Genomic DNA, 14,448 nt, shown 5'->3' on the forward strand with positions numbered 1-14,448 from the left:
TCTGTGTGTGTCTGTGTGTGTCTGTGTGTGTGATGTTTATATACCTGGCAGGAAAACATTGTCATGGGAGTAGCTGTGGTTCATACGTGGTCATTTCTCTTCTAAAGGTGTGAGGGATTGTTTTCTTTTAAACATCTATTTAAACTCTAGTTTATATCAAACTCTAGTTGGACAAGTTTTATTTATACTGTAGTTACTGGTTGCCATCACAGTAGGAGATGAAGGAAGCCAACAATATTACAGGAAGCTTCATCAAGACCTTTCATGCATTCAAAACCTAGTTGTATTTGTATTATCAGATTAGTGGGGGGGTTTTAACACTTGCACAGTTATATCAGTGCTAATGACATCGCAGTTCCTTACATTGACATTTCTGAATGTTTATCACCTCATAAAAAAAACAAAAAACTTTTTGCAATGTTGTGGATGCCCAAACTTTGCCTATTGTAAAAGTTCAGTATTGCAGTAGTGCCGCTGCGTGATGTGGGTACCAGTTGTGGGACTGTCATCGCAGCCCATGTGTTGCCGTTTGGGAATACTAATACAGGAAGTTTGCACAAGTAATGTTTTTCTGTCAAGACATCCAAGATCTCCTCAAAGAGAGAGTTACTGCAGACTGTCAGCATTCCTGATGTTCTCCCCATACCCCACACTTTTTAGTGAAAACAAATCTTGTCAGTGTATTTGGGATTTCTTATTCAAATATATATATTTTTTAATAGGATGGCAGTCGAAGCATTCTGTTAAGCTTCAGAAGGAGCATTGACTAGAACCACCTTTTGAAACTGCCAGAGGTCTAGGATTATGCTAGCTACTTACCCCTGCAGTGATTTCATTAGGAAAAGAATGTATACAGAAATACAGATTAGGTTTTTTGTGTTAATCTCGGACATTAGTGACAATAAAGCAAACTCTTGTATGGATGGTTTCCCTATTAACGGATTTTGAAAGCTTTCCCCAGTTTAAGTGGGGCATAGGCTTAGTCTTTTCAATTCAACCAACAGTAGACATTGTCCTTCCAATTTCTGTAGATATCAAATACAGGAAAACACCTTTTGACATAGACTGCATGGTGTTGATGCTGTAGTTAATGAATCTCTTCTCCAAATTCACTGCCTTTACTTGCTGCTTCTTGTTAACTTCTTTTTGTTTTTGTCAGCTCCTGCTTTTTCCTCTACATAAACCTTCTGGTTTTGCTATGACTTTTTTTTTTAATCCATTTATCTTTCATGCTTTTTTTTTTTTGCAAATCTTTAGACCTCTGTTTTTGAAGGGAAGACCTTTGAGTCAGGTGTCTCATTTTTTTATCTTCAAGAAGTGCTGTGCAAGAATGTAATGTGTTACAAATATTTGATTAGTGATGCGGCTAACATTCATAGCAAATAGTGTTCTAATTCTGATGTTTGTTCCTTGAGTACAGCTGCAAACACAGATTGTCTGAATACCTTGATTATGTCTTGACGATATGGGTATTTTTAAATCTTTATTTCTGTATCATTGAACATAGAAAAATACACTAGTTAAGGTCATAGGCAAACATGTGAAGAATGTCACCAAAAGTATTTAGTGAGTCTGTTTCTCTCTGAGTGCACAGACAGGTGAGCTGCTGTTACTGTGTAGCTGTTTCTGATTTTGTAGATTATATCACAAAAAGATCTGTTACAAACAGGATAATTCAGAGTTATCTCAGCAAATTTGTTGGCTTTTAAAAATACTTTTTAGTAAGCTCTTCAAAAGACAACATATGTAGCTAGCAAATCTCAAACTGTTTTTAAGATAGTTTTGGAAGAGTAAAATAGCCTACACTATATCTCGCTGTATTTTCAAGACTTTTTGTTCCTTTTAGGAATGTGATTGATTTCCCACTTAGTATTTGTTTCCTGCATCTCAGAACTTGCAAGTTGCTGGACAAGTGGTTTTCTACTTTGAGCTGTGCTTCCTAGGATATTTATGGACTTGAGGTGCAAGTCTCTATTGAATAAAGACAAAATGGAAAAAATGCTGTGTTTTTTTTGTTGCCCCCCCCCTTTTTTTTTTCTTCATAGAGTGAAATTGATGCAATGCAAATAGGCTTGTAGTACATAAGATCAAAGAGTAAGTCATGGTAGTTTCTGCTAGTGACTTTTTTTAGGCATTGTCAAACTACTTAGAGCAGAAAAATTATTCTGAGTTTTCTAGATGTGTCAGACTGGTAAATCAATCTATATACTTCAGCTTAATAATCTTGCTCTCTTGCTCGCTCTCTTTTTTTTTTAACTCAGGTTCTGGATGAGATTTCTGAACATGGCATTAGGATTTATCAGCTCCCTGATGCAGATTCTGATGAAGATGAGGAATTTAAAGAACAAACCAGGGTTCTGAAGGCAAGTTTCACTCTTTCTTAATTGATTATTTTAATGCAGTAGTTCTTTAAGCTTACTGTATGCTTGCAGATACTTTGTTCCTTTTTGTGTTGAAAATTTGAGTTTTCTTTGGAAAAACTCTTGGGTCTGGGTAAGTCTTTTCAGTTCTGGTTCTTGCTTCATCAGAGTTCCGGCTGTGGGTATTTTGTGGTTTTCTCCTTTTCTTTTTTTCCCCCCTTAAATGTAAGGAACTATTCACCAGGAACTGTGATTTGCTATCCGTTTCACATGCAAGCAAAGAGAGAGAGAGCGTGCATGTATTAGGCTTACTACTCTAAGTAATGACTTTCCTCTTGTTAGACCAGATAATAAAGGTTCTACTGAAGTCATTTCCTCTTTGTGCTGTGATACTAGTGGCAAAGATGCATGGAGAATATATCTGAAATTCTCAGTCTCTAGCTACTTAATCTGTATCTGAAGTATGTTTCTGTTGGCTGCCTTCCATGCATGACGTTATGTCAGGTGACACATTATGCCCAAACTGTACTGCAACAACAGTCAAGTGTTCCTAAAGCAAAGCGTCATTTCCCTTTGTGCCATTAAGACAAACTGACCCTAACAAAACTGCAGGTGTTAACAGTGAGAGGTTGCGGCGTTCAGAATAGGACTTACTGGTTTGGCTGATGTGGAAGGATTTTAGTTAATGCATTTGTCAACACTTTTTCCCCTTCTCCATTCTGTTACTTAAATGTGTGTCTGTGCTTTCCTAAAAAAGACCCAAACAAACAAAAAACCCCCAAACAGTAACTTGTTTTGCTCTGTCTCAACTAGGCTAGCATTCCCTTTGCTGTTATTGGATCCAATCAACTTATTGAGGTGAAAGGGAAGAAAATCAGAGGCCGTCTGTATCCTTGGGGAGTTGTTGAAGTTGAAAATCCGGAGCACAATGATTTCCTTAAATTGCGCACAATGCTGGTGTGAGTAATGGTAAAATTATCCCTTTTCCTTTCGTGGTGGCATAACTCTGTTATCAGGACTAGAGAGTTCTAAGAACCTGAATTCCTCAATTGAAAACTAACTCCGACTACAGTGTGGAGCTGCTCCCCCCCTTTCCTCCTCCCCCTGCCCCCAGTCAGCTTGATTTACTGCTGTGATCCTCTGAACTGTCATCATGGAAAATATTTTCTGTATTTTACACTGTCATATACTCATGACAGTTCTTCATCTCTTACATGAACTGATTTTATGGCTTTGCATATAAACTAAAGTTGTTTTCTTATAGTGCAACTGCTGGAGCAGAGAGACTTTTAAAATATTATTTAAAGCAATTCATGAAGATGAGTATTTTAGAGGTGAAGGTCAGTTTTCTTGGCAGTATAGGAAATCCTATGTTGAATATGATAACCCTGCTTTATGATTGTGTATGATATAGATATTCTGGTGCGTAGATGCTTTGAAGTGATTTTTTTTTAATGGCATTTCTCTTGCTGGAAATGTAATTCTTGTGGATTTCTGATTAGTCTCTGCTGAGCAGGGGTTGCCCTCTGCTGGTTGCAGTTTGTAGCAAGCAGTCGTCTTTGTTTGAGGGTTTTTTTGGCAATTGAGAATTGTTAAGCAATGTTAGCTGTTATGTTAGCCAAGGAGCTCCACCTAGTTTTCAGTTACAAATTGTACTAAATGGCACTTAAAACAGTCAAAAAAATGCTTTGTGAATTAAAACTTTTTTTAAAATAAGTCTTCCCAAGGTTATTACACTGCAAAGACGGGTGTAAACAGCTCCTGTGAAATAATGAGTGAACAAGAGGAGGACAGCATTCTTTGTCTGGCTCTGAAGAATATTGAAGGCAGGCACTTAGGTACAAATTAAGACTAATGAACATGATATCAGTATTCTAGCTAGCTGGATGGCGGACTTGGTCTGTGAAGATTAATTTTCCAGTAAATATATCCATTATATGAAACAAAAATAAAAGATAAAAGGGTGTTTTTCTTCCCTTTGGCAAGAAGAACAAAGTGTTTAATAGCCCTTTGCATGTTCTAGAACACACATGCAGGACCTGCAGGAGGTGACCCAAGATTTGCACTATGAGAACTTCCGTTCAGAGAGGCTAAAGCGAACTGGCAAGTGAGTACCTGGGTGTGTGCCTTTGGGTTCTGCTGCTCCTGCGTCTGTTCTTTTCCACTATGAGATAGGACTTGCTCTTCCTCCTTACTAATCCCTCCTTTAACTCGTTATTTCTCCTGAGATTTCAATCTGGGGGGGTACTGGAGATTTGTGTGAAACATTTTCTTAAAAAGGAGTAATGACTATCTAAGCAATATGCTTACAAACTATGTTCTTGGTTTTGTATATGATCCCCTTTCTCTCTTTATGTTTTTAAATTGGTATGTGCGTAAAGAAGCAGTGGGCAGCAAGCAGGATAGCTTTCTATTTAATAGTCTCTACTTGGAAAAAAAACAAACAAAACACTTCAGTGGGCATATTTGGGTAGGCCATAGCCTGTTTGATTAGGTAGGATGATGCTTCTTCAGTTATGCAAGACTGCTGTGCTTTTTTTTTTTTTTTCCTTTCCTGTTGGAAGCTAGAGAGAGAAGTTTAGCCCAGGCAATCTTTTTTTTTTGTAGCATCTTTTTGTAAGGTTTCTGTCCTTGGCAGACCTAATGCTGCCAAGGAAGATGCAGCAGAAATGTGTTTTTTTGCAACTTACTCTTCTCCCTACTTTACTTTGAAGTAGTTTTGTTTGTTTGTTCATTCATGTATTCAGCCAAGCATTTTGATTTTAAAGAAGGAAAAAAAAAAACTTTCACAGCTATTCCACAGCTGCTTTTATGGCTGATTTTGAACAATGGGTAGATGGCAGAGGAAATCTCTTGATTAGAGTAAATGGCCAAAAATATATATATGTATAGATCTATTGGTGGAGATATTACATTTTTATGAAACAGAGGAAGAAAATTAGAGGGTGGGAGAAACAGAAGTCTATGAGGGTAAAGATGGTGTTTCACAAAAGGGAAACTTAGGATTAAAGAATTTTTTTCTTTTCCCCTGTGAGAATGTATGCGGACTTCTTTTCTTTCAGTTGTATTACCTAAAATGCAAATCTTGAATCTGTTCTAGGAGCCTTTCTCTTCTGTATTTTATATCATAATGTGGTGTTCTGTTCAATAGACCTGTTGAAGAAGAAGTTGTAGACAAGGATAGAATCCTCCAGCAGAAAGAGGCTGAGGTAAGAGAGGGCTTCTAAAATTATTGGGTTTTATATAACATGCCATGTTCTGATTTCAGTGGTCTACATCAGCTACAGTCTACAAAGAGTGCAAGATGGGAGTTGTGAAAAATAGGGACCTAAAGGGAACATGCAAGTTGCCCATACAACGTGTTTTGTCTAGCCAGTTGTATCCTGTGGATAGTAAGTAGCCTACGGAGTCCTGGTTGTAGGCAGGTATCTTTCTTTTCCGGTTTTGATGCTATTTTTCCATAAGCGTGTTTGCCAGTTACATGTGCTGCTTTAAACATAATATCTTGGGGTAGACTGATCACAGTAAAGTTGATAAATCTAATATTTCAATCATTGTTTAGTACAAGCATCTTTACAGTAAATTTCTTCTTGTGTTTTTTTGCTATGGAACAGAAAATGTTAATCTTTAAAAATCCCATGATATAATTAAGGTAAACGCTGTAATGTAAAAAGGCATTTCTCAAAGAGTACAGAAGAGAGGACCATCCTTCAAGACTAGTTAATGGAGGAGATTCACAGATCTGAACTCTACCTCTGTGTGTGAGGACATGTCAAGGAGAATGCTATGTAACTTGTAATGACCAGTTTCCATGATCCTATGCTTCTTCTAATCTCTTAATCTTTTGTGAACACAATAGCTTGCAGGTAAATTTTTAAGATGAAAAACATGCAAGTAAAGATTAATATTTCTTTTATACAATCACTTTATGGATCTGGTGTTTTCACTCTATTTTCTTACTCTGGTTTCAAGTTATTGGTAAGCCCTTCAGCTTACTATTTTTATGTTGAACTTGTAAGGGTTTGGAGATTGTTAGCTCAGTATTTAAATTCAAGTACTGTATTACCAGTGCTTATGACTGCTTGCATTATGGAAACACATAAGACTTGCTGCCAACTGGAAGGTAGTATTTTTTCTCTTTTTATTCAACTGAACTTGGATTCAAGTCCATAAATGGAGGAAGGCATGACTAAAAAGGTAAATGCATACAGGAATTGATTTGGAGTAAGAAATGAAACACTACAAAATTTTGTGTGTTTCAGATAAAAGATTTACCCTCCAATATAATAAAGTGTATGAAATATAGATACTTCAGTCTGTGCATTTCCTTTTTCCCTCATAGCATCCAGGTTTAAAAATAGCTAATCCTGGTTACCTGCCATGTTGACATAATTAGCTGCTTCTGCATTTCCTTTCCGGAAAATTTTTTGCTGTTTGTCACCATAAATAGTCGTTAATAATGTGATTTACTGATGGCTAAGTGAGACAGCTGCATTTTTATCACTGTATAACTTCATTTCATCAACGTAAGCACTTTTAATGGCCATGTATTTATGGCAGTGGAACTTCTGCAAGTGTTTTGTACACCAATTAAATGCCTCCCATTTACTGAAATATATACCAAACAACAGTAGACCTTCAGTTGATAGCCAGGAACATTAGCTGCTTTGAAAATGTCGAGCATTTTTTTTTAAGATATTTTTTTCCTTAGTAATTCTAAGACTCAGGCAGTAGATTTAGGCAGCTTAAGTGATAACTGTTTCTCCTTGTTTTATTTAAACTATATACATTGTACGTGCATAGTAAGTATCCTTATAGAATTACTTGTTTTCAGGCTTACACCTGAAAAATTCTGTTATAACTAGAAATATTTAATATGGCAGGCATATCATTATCTGCTGGTCTATTTAGACCACTCTGTGCCAATCTGCATAAATAATATATGTATGTCATGTAGTTTATGTAATATGGCTAAGGGCATGAAGTCTTGAACTTCTTGGAGGACAAATCTCTGGAAGTTCCCTCTGGGACTAATCAGCTCTGAATAACTGCTGCTGAATTTGCAAAGGATTGTGTTGGAACTTGAAAAAACAAATAGATTTTTAACTTATGCTTTCTATTGTCCCTAAGAGATCAAGAGGTTTTGCTGAATCTTCTGTAGATAAGCTGGTATGAAATCCCTTCATCTCCGAATCATCCTGAGTTTCAGACTGGGGAGCAGTCTGGGGAGGAGAGAGGCACAGAGGAAATGGGCTTGCATTCCACGGCCTTTGCAGAGAAAACAAATATCCATTTCCCCTCCTGTTTTGCATTCCCATCAGTAGCGGTGCTTGAAGTTCTATTTACAGTTTTGTGAGGTTTACATAACCTTGGAAGGAATGAATGCTTGGCTTAGTGCCAGGATCATCATTATCAAGGCATCACTTTTGCTAAATGATCTTTTATTATGCCAAAGGATGTGGTCCCCAGTTCAACCATTTGGAGCTACTAATCTGTCATTTTGGATTTATTGCTCGGTCTGCTTGTGCTTTCTGTTCATCTGCAAGTGATGACCTTTTTCTGCATTAGGAAGTGAAAATAAGAGTAAAGGTATCCATGTTCCTTACTGTAAATATGCTGCATTTCTGTTGTGACACTGTTGTATAAATGGGCACAAACTTTTCAGGAAAGTTTATAATGTTGTGTCATACTTTTCCTATTCTGGAACTATCTTATAATAGAAAACTTTCAAGATTTTGAAAGGTACTATTTCCAGAAAAATGGTATGACCGTGTTTATGTGAAAACAGCAAAGGACAAGGCTTCTCTCATTTTTCGAGTGACCTACCCCGATGCTTTGAGCAAATTCCTTTACCTCACTGCCTCAGTTTCCCTTCGTACAAAGGCTTGCTTTGCTGGATTTCAGGAGAAAAGATGCTGTGCAATTATATAGTAATTACTGCCTTCAGTGAGGTTTGTGAGCAATAGGCTGAACACTATAGAATTAATCACAATCTTGAAATTGTTTTTTCTCTGGCCTTCCACTTGCAGAATTTCTTTAACTCATTGTTGACATCAAGAACCTTGGTAATAGGTTTAATGTTGGCGATCCTGGCACTGCAGGTTGTCCCCCCAAGTGCTGTCCGGCCTGGGGTCTAGCAGCAGGTGGATGAGGATGTGGTGGATGCTCACGTGTAGGAGTAATTGGCTGGAATCGCAGGTATTTGTGAAAGTATCTTCTTGGAGGAGGGAAGAGATGAAAACTATTATGTAGAGAGACAGCGTGACTGCTGACCAAGGCCTGCAGACCCGAGGGAAATAAAAACAGCTATAAAGTTTTATTTGTTTTTTTGGAACATTATTGCCCACTGTAGGGGGAAGGAGATGTATTCTGTGCAGACCACTATAAGCTTCCTCTGTAAAGTGATCTAGCCTTAGTCCTGGGAGAACACCATGAAAAGAAAAATCTTGGTAAATAATTAGGAATGGCAATTTTTGGAGGCTGGAATGAAGGGTTTTTTTTTTTTGAGTAATTGTTTTTTCTTTTGAGTTGTTCTTTGAAGGAACAATACTTGCTGCCAGTGCAGCACAATGCCTATGACTGTAACAGCTTCTGCTATTTATAATGTCAATGTGTTTTATGAAACTAGACATTTTTCTTGATTGTAACCCCTTTTCCAATATAGTAACTTTGGGAGTGTTTTTCTTGTCCTCAATTAACAAGATTAGTTGTACTCTCTGGTATTAAAAGTATTTCTAACAAGCAGCAAGTATCATGGGAACATCCTGGTGTACTACAAAATCCACAGTCTGCAGTTTCATTTTTTCCATCTTGTTTTATTCTTGCAGCCTCTTCCCTTGTGAACTTTCTTACATTTAAAAAAAAAAAAAAAGGGTAAAAATAATCATACTTGGTGTGGGGAGGAGAAGCTTGTTACTGGGAAGTGGATAATGTTTGATTTTTAACATTCCTTTTCCTGTTATCTGCGGGGTTGTTACTGAAGAGCCACTCACCTTGTTCAGATGGAGTCTGTTCTGTGTAGTTCTCTTCTGTATTTTGGGCAAAGCATTATTTCAGATGCAATCTCATAGGTAAAGCAAAACTGTATAATCTGTGGTTTCTGTTAATGGCATGACAGATAGGAAGCAGTATGGCTCACTTTTAATTCTAAAATTTTAACTCTCATTTAAAATGTCTATTTCCATGTTACTGCAGTGCTACTCAGTAGTTACATGACATTTTGAACTAAATTTCAGTCCTGACATGAACTGTAAAGAAGGTGGGGTTTATACTAATGTTAAGTTCACTCTTTTGCTTTTTTTCTTTGTTTTCTGAGAATTAACAGGAATTATATCTTTTAAAAGATTTCCAAAGATCGTTTCCTATCTTCCTTTCCATCACATGCACCAACCCTGTGCTATTGGGCTGTAGTACCTTTCTTTAGGGCATGAATGCGAGTTCTCTACAGGACGTATTAATGCTGCTCTTATATCAGCAAGTGGGTTTACTGCTGAGCAAGACCAAAGTCATGTTATGCCCTTGATGCTTGCAATCCCCAGCAGCCTAGGGGATGCAGATCTTGATACGATAAGAGTTTGTCTTTTTTGTAGTCTTTAAGTTCCTCTTTATTAAGAGGAAAGAATCTGTTTCTCTCTATGCAGTAGGTCCGGTAAGGAGAAGACACAAGTTTCTTTAAACTTGTATTGTAATATGCAGGAATGGTTCTTATGTCTTCTCGCTGGAAGAGGAATGTTGTAAGAGCCCGACATCATTACTGCTTTGAATACAGTGCAGGCTGATGCCCTTCTTTGGGGGGAAGGTGGAGGGGAGAGAAGGCACAGAAAACCCAGGTTTACTTGTTAATTTTACACTCAAGCTGACAAGATATATATGTGCAAATAATTTCCTCCCCAAGATATTTATATTCATTCCCCTTCAGTTACTGGCTCTAACTTTAGCAAAGTAGTTGCGCAGCCTGGTTTTAGTGTGTGGTAGCTATCATTACTCACAGGGTGTCTGCTCAGAGTACTGTTATGAAATTGATAGTTTGATTAGAGCTCTTCAGTCTGACAGTAGAAAGCAACCATTCTGGATTGTTTGCATATCAAATGCTCAACAAAAAAACCCAGAATACTGATGCAGCCAGGATACAGTAGGGAAAAAAAAAATTGTCTTCTGGAGATACTTGTGCTTAAATCCGCTTTTTTAAAATATATTTTTCCCCCTACTTTTCTTAATTAAAAGAAACTTCAGTGACTTCTTACATATTAATGGCCATAGGAGACAACAGTGTGCCTAATCTGGTAGGCTTTGCCTGCCCTAAACTCTTGTGCTGAATTATGCTAAAGTAACTTCAGAACCTTGCCATTACCTAGCTAAGAGATGAGACACTTCACCACTTGACCTCAAAACACTACATAAAAATGGAAAAGCAAAATCTTCTTCCTACAAGTTACTCAGAGTTAGAGCAGAGTAGATCTCCTAATTCTTCTGTCCTATCTTACATCTGAGTCATATGCAACATAAGATTTCTTTCATAGTGTGTGGACGTGTTTGGATTTATTAAGGTTAAGAAAATGTGAGATTCAGAGATATATTTAGGTTTTAAAATGTGATGTTGGCTCTTAGTGGAATGCTGTGTTTGAGCAAATCACCATAATACATGCACAGCAGTATCTTTCCCTGTGATTATTGAATAGTTTCTATTTTGGGAATGTTTCATGGCTCAGCTTGGAGCACTCTTGGGAAAACTCAAGTAGGCGAGCTTCCAACAAGCTAGTTTTATTATGATGGTAAGCCTGCAGAGAGGCAGTTCAAAAGACCAGGTGTCTTACATTTTTATAAACTGATCTTTGAAACCTTTTCCTTTTCTTGGGCCATGGAATCAACTCAGTTCTCTCATTTCTGAGACTTTTTGCTACTTTTTTTTTCTTATGAAGCTGTATGCTATCTTTTTGATCAGAGGTCTTTTATTTTAAATGGTCAGCAGAAAGATGTAGATGGGTATATAATAATTACAGATTTTTTTTTTTGGTATGTCACATTGTATGTTCCTCTGTAAATCTCCTTTGGCTGGGTGTAGCTACACGACAGTCACAAGAACCTGAATTAGCCTCTACTGAACCCTATGCAGCTTCAGCAAGAGACAGATACCAGCATCCAAGCCAACTAGTATAGGCAACCTCTGGTATCTCTAGCTACACTGCAGTTGCTGCACTTCAGCTTCTGACTGTTCCCCAAATCCGTATCCGAGGCCAGGCGAGAAAATGTGATATAGCCATCTGTGGTTAATTTTCCCCTGTTCTATGATTACTTCTTTGTAAACAGTTGAAGAAGTTGCAGCTCAACACCAAGTACACGCACTCAAGCGGTTAGTGCAGTTTCTTCTGTGTTGGATCTAATGAAGTAACCAGTATCTTAGTGGCTGATATGATTGACTAAATGACAATGTAGTATAACTTTTTAAACAGAGCATTGCTTTCTGAGTTGAAGAGGAGTGTCGTCATCTCCCTCAGCCCAAATAAATGAAACTCATTCTCTAAGTAGTTATTCCTAAAGAAAAAAGGCTTGACAACAGTGTATTAGAACTACACAATTATTTTCTTGAAATAATGAAAATTTATGAAACTAAAGCAGGTTATTGTGATCCCCAATTTGAAAGGAACTCATATTTGTATGATATGCATGTACATTGCAGCCTATTTTTTTTCCAGTTTGTAAGATGGGGCATAAAAGTGCACTTGCAATTGTGTGTGCAGTTTCCTCAACTGTGTCTGGAAGGAAATAGCCCCTTAACTGTGAACCAAATTAGACATGTTTGCATATACATTTTGAAGTTCTGTTTTATTGTTTCTTATTCTCTTAGGAATATATATTTAATTAAATGTTATTTTGGGGAAAAAAATGCATGATGCATAACTAGATTTCTTATGAGATGGAAATTAACTTACCAGTGTCTTAAAATGCCTTTAAAGCAGCAGCTGTTTCCAAGAAAATATCATCATTTAGATTTAAAAATGTTGGTACTTAATATGTTTAGTCTGTCTTTCAAAATTTTATAAACGTCGTCTTATTTTGCTTTTGAAGTAGTTCGTAAATTCTGTCAACAAGTTTGGCTGTTACTGTTGCTAAAAACTTGTGGAATTATCTGGTTAGCCAGAACTAAACAGAACAGCAACAAGATTGCTGTTCATGCATGGTATTATGCTCCAAGCACTTGCATCAGAACAAAGATGCTTCAGCTCACTCGAGCAATATATCTCTCTATACACATAAGGAAGGGTATGTCTTTCTTTATTCCAGAATAGATCTTAATTCACAGGTCTGCAAACATAGTTATCTTTAAAATATTTGGATTTTATTACTGAATTGTCATTATCAATTTTTAATAAATCTTTTGTGAAACGTAGATGTAATGCTATAAAGAATCTGGCATGGGAAGAACAAAGTATTCAATTCCATGACTTAAATGAACACTTAAAGTTCATAAAGAAGCAAATAGGGTCTGCCTTCTACCATGGAAGAAAAAGATTTAAAGGTTCCTGGATTTCGATATTTCCTGTTGAACACACGGAGAGATTGTGTGACCTGTCCTATACATGCGGGTGTTTTATCTCTTACAGCTGCGCCGCATGCAGGAGATGATTGCCCAGATGCAAGCCCAAATGAGGATGAAGCCTGGTGATGATTAAGGTGCTCAACATCTGGGTGCATTAGGTATGATTTTTCTGACTTTTATACTCCTCTTATGTAAGGCTTTTGCAATGATTGCTGTTAACTTCATACTCTGGACTTGTCTTTACAGTAGTTCTAGAAAAATTAAGATGGGTGATGTTCTGGGTAGTCTAGAAAAAAAATATTACTTTTCCAGCTGCCTTGAAGACCTGTGAATGCTTATCTTATGCTTATGATGCTTATCAGTGCCTCTGGCTTTGCTTTCTTTAGCAAACGCTGCTCAGAAACTTAATTTGCTTATATGGAAACAAAAGTAGAGTGTTTTGGGGTATGAAGACTGCTGAATTAATACTTTTTTTTTCTCAAAAAACTGAAAGAAATTTTAGACAAACTGGCTGCATTTACTGAATACAGACTTCCTTGATGTTAAAATCTATATGATATATTAGCTGGGATTGTGATTCATGCTTTCTTCAAAATGCAGCTCTTCTAGCATAGCTTTTTTAAAATGCAATAATAAAAAGTAGAAGGATATGAGGAGTCTTGTTATTGTTGCTTAATACTTTAGTTTAGCAGTTTTGATTGCTGGTCTTCTGGAATGTAAAGCTTGAATAAAATGGATTATATTATCCCGTATGACCTTGTGGCAGCTGCCAACATTCCAAGCCTAAAATAAGGAGATTTTTGTTGCCTTTATTTGAACCTTCAGTCTTCCTGTTTATATATATTAAAAAAAAAAAAATCAAGTCTCCTAAGGAATAAACTTATCCACTGGATTCCTATTTAAATAGAAGTTAATGGTTTTACAGGTATGTGTACTATGATCTTTGAGAGAAGTAGTTAAGGAAAAAGTAATTCAAACTCAAATTTCTTACTGTCACAAATTCTGCAAACAGAGGAGTCTTCAAGTTATGTCTTCCAGCTTCCGTGTTAAGATAGTCACCCAACTCTGGGAGTATGTAAATACTGAGGATAGTTCTTGTGGCTGACCATGCAGTGTAGGCAATAGCGGTGTCTGACTTGAAGCTCTCGCTTCCTCAGGTAGGAGGTGGTAGTTTTACAGCCTGTTAAATGTCTTAGTTGGAACTGAAGATCATTGTTATCACAGGCCAGATTCTGACCTGTTGTGAAAATAGCTGTTTGATATAGGAAATCTTATGTACTGTTTTTAGTTTTTCTTGCAAAGGAGCTCAACTCTAACTGCGACTATCACATTTACATGGCATACTTTAAACTGATACTGGGGGGGGGGGGCGGTGAACCACCGTAAATCTGATAGTTGTCTGTAACTGTTGTTTGCAGAGCAGGATGACTAAAGATACAAATAAAGTCAGAGCTCTTCCTTCAGTTCTTAGCTACTGGATTTGCTATGAAATTCAGTAGCTGAGGGCTGATAGGATCCTGTATTCCCAGCAGTGGTTAGCCAGTAATGACA

At 37.1% G+C, this 14,448-nt stretch overlaps 1 protein-coding gene across 3 annotated transcripts in view; it reads left to right on the plus strand.

Moving 5' to 3' along the window:
• LOC106486862 (septin-2) overlaps window positions 1–14,448 on the plus strand; it is a 43,901-nt gene that overhangs the window by 19,689 nt on the left and 9,764 nt on the right. For all 3 annotated transcript variants that reach the window (XM_067306775.1, XM_067306776.1, XM_067306774.1), the window contains exons 8-12: window positions 2,262–2,363; window positions 3,174–3,319; window positions 4,384–4,467; window positions 5,512–5,569; window positions 12,962–13,055. In XM_067306775.1, the coding sequence (XP_067162876.1) occupies window positions 2,262–2,363; window positions 3,174–3,319; window positions 4,384–4,467; window positions 5,512–5,569; window positions 12,962–13,030 (459 nt within the window). In that variant the 3' untranslated portion in view covers window positions 13,031–13,055. The remainder of the gene's footprint in view (window positions 1–2,261; window positions 2,364–3,173; window positions 3,320–4,383; window positions 4,468–5,511; window positions 5,570–12,961; window positions 13,056–14,448) is intronic.

This window comes from Apteryx mantelli, chromosome 17, assembly GCF_036417845.1.
Source record: "Apteryx mantelli isolate bAptMan1 chromosome 17, bAptMan1.hap1, whole genome shotgun sequence".
Taxonomy (NCBI): domain Eukaryota; kingdom Metazoa; phylum Chordata; class Aves; order Apterygiformes; family Apterygidae; genus Apteryx; species Apteryx mantelli.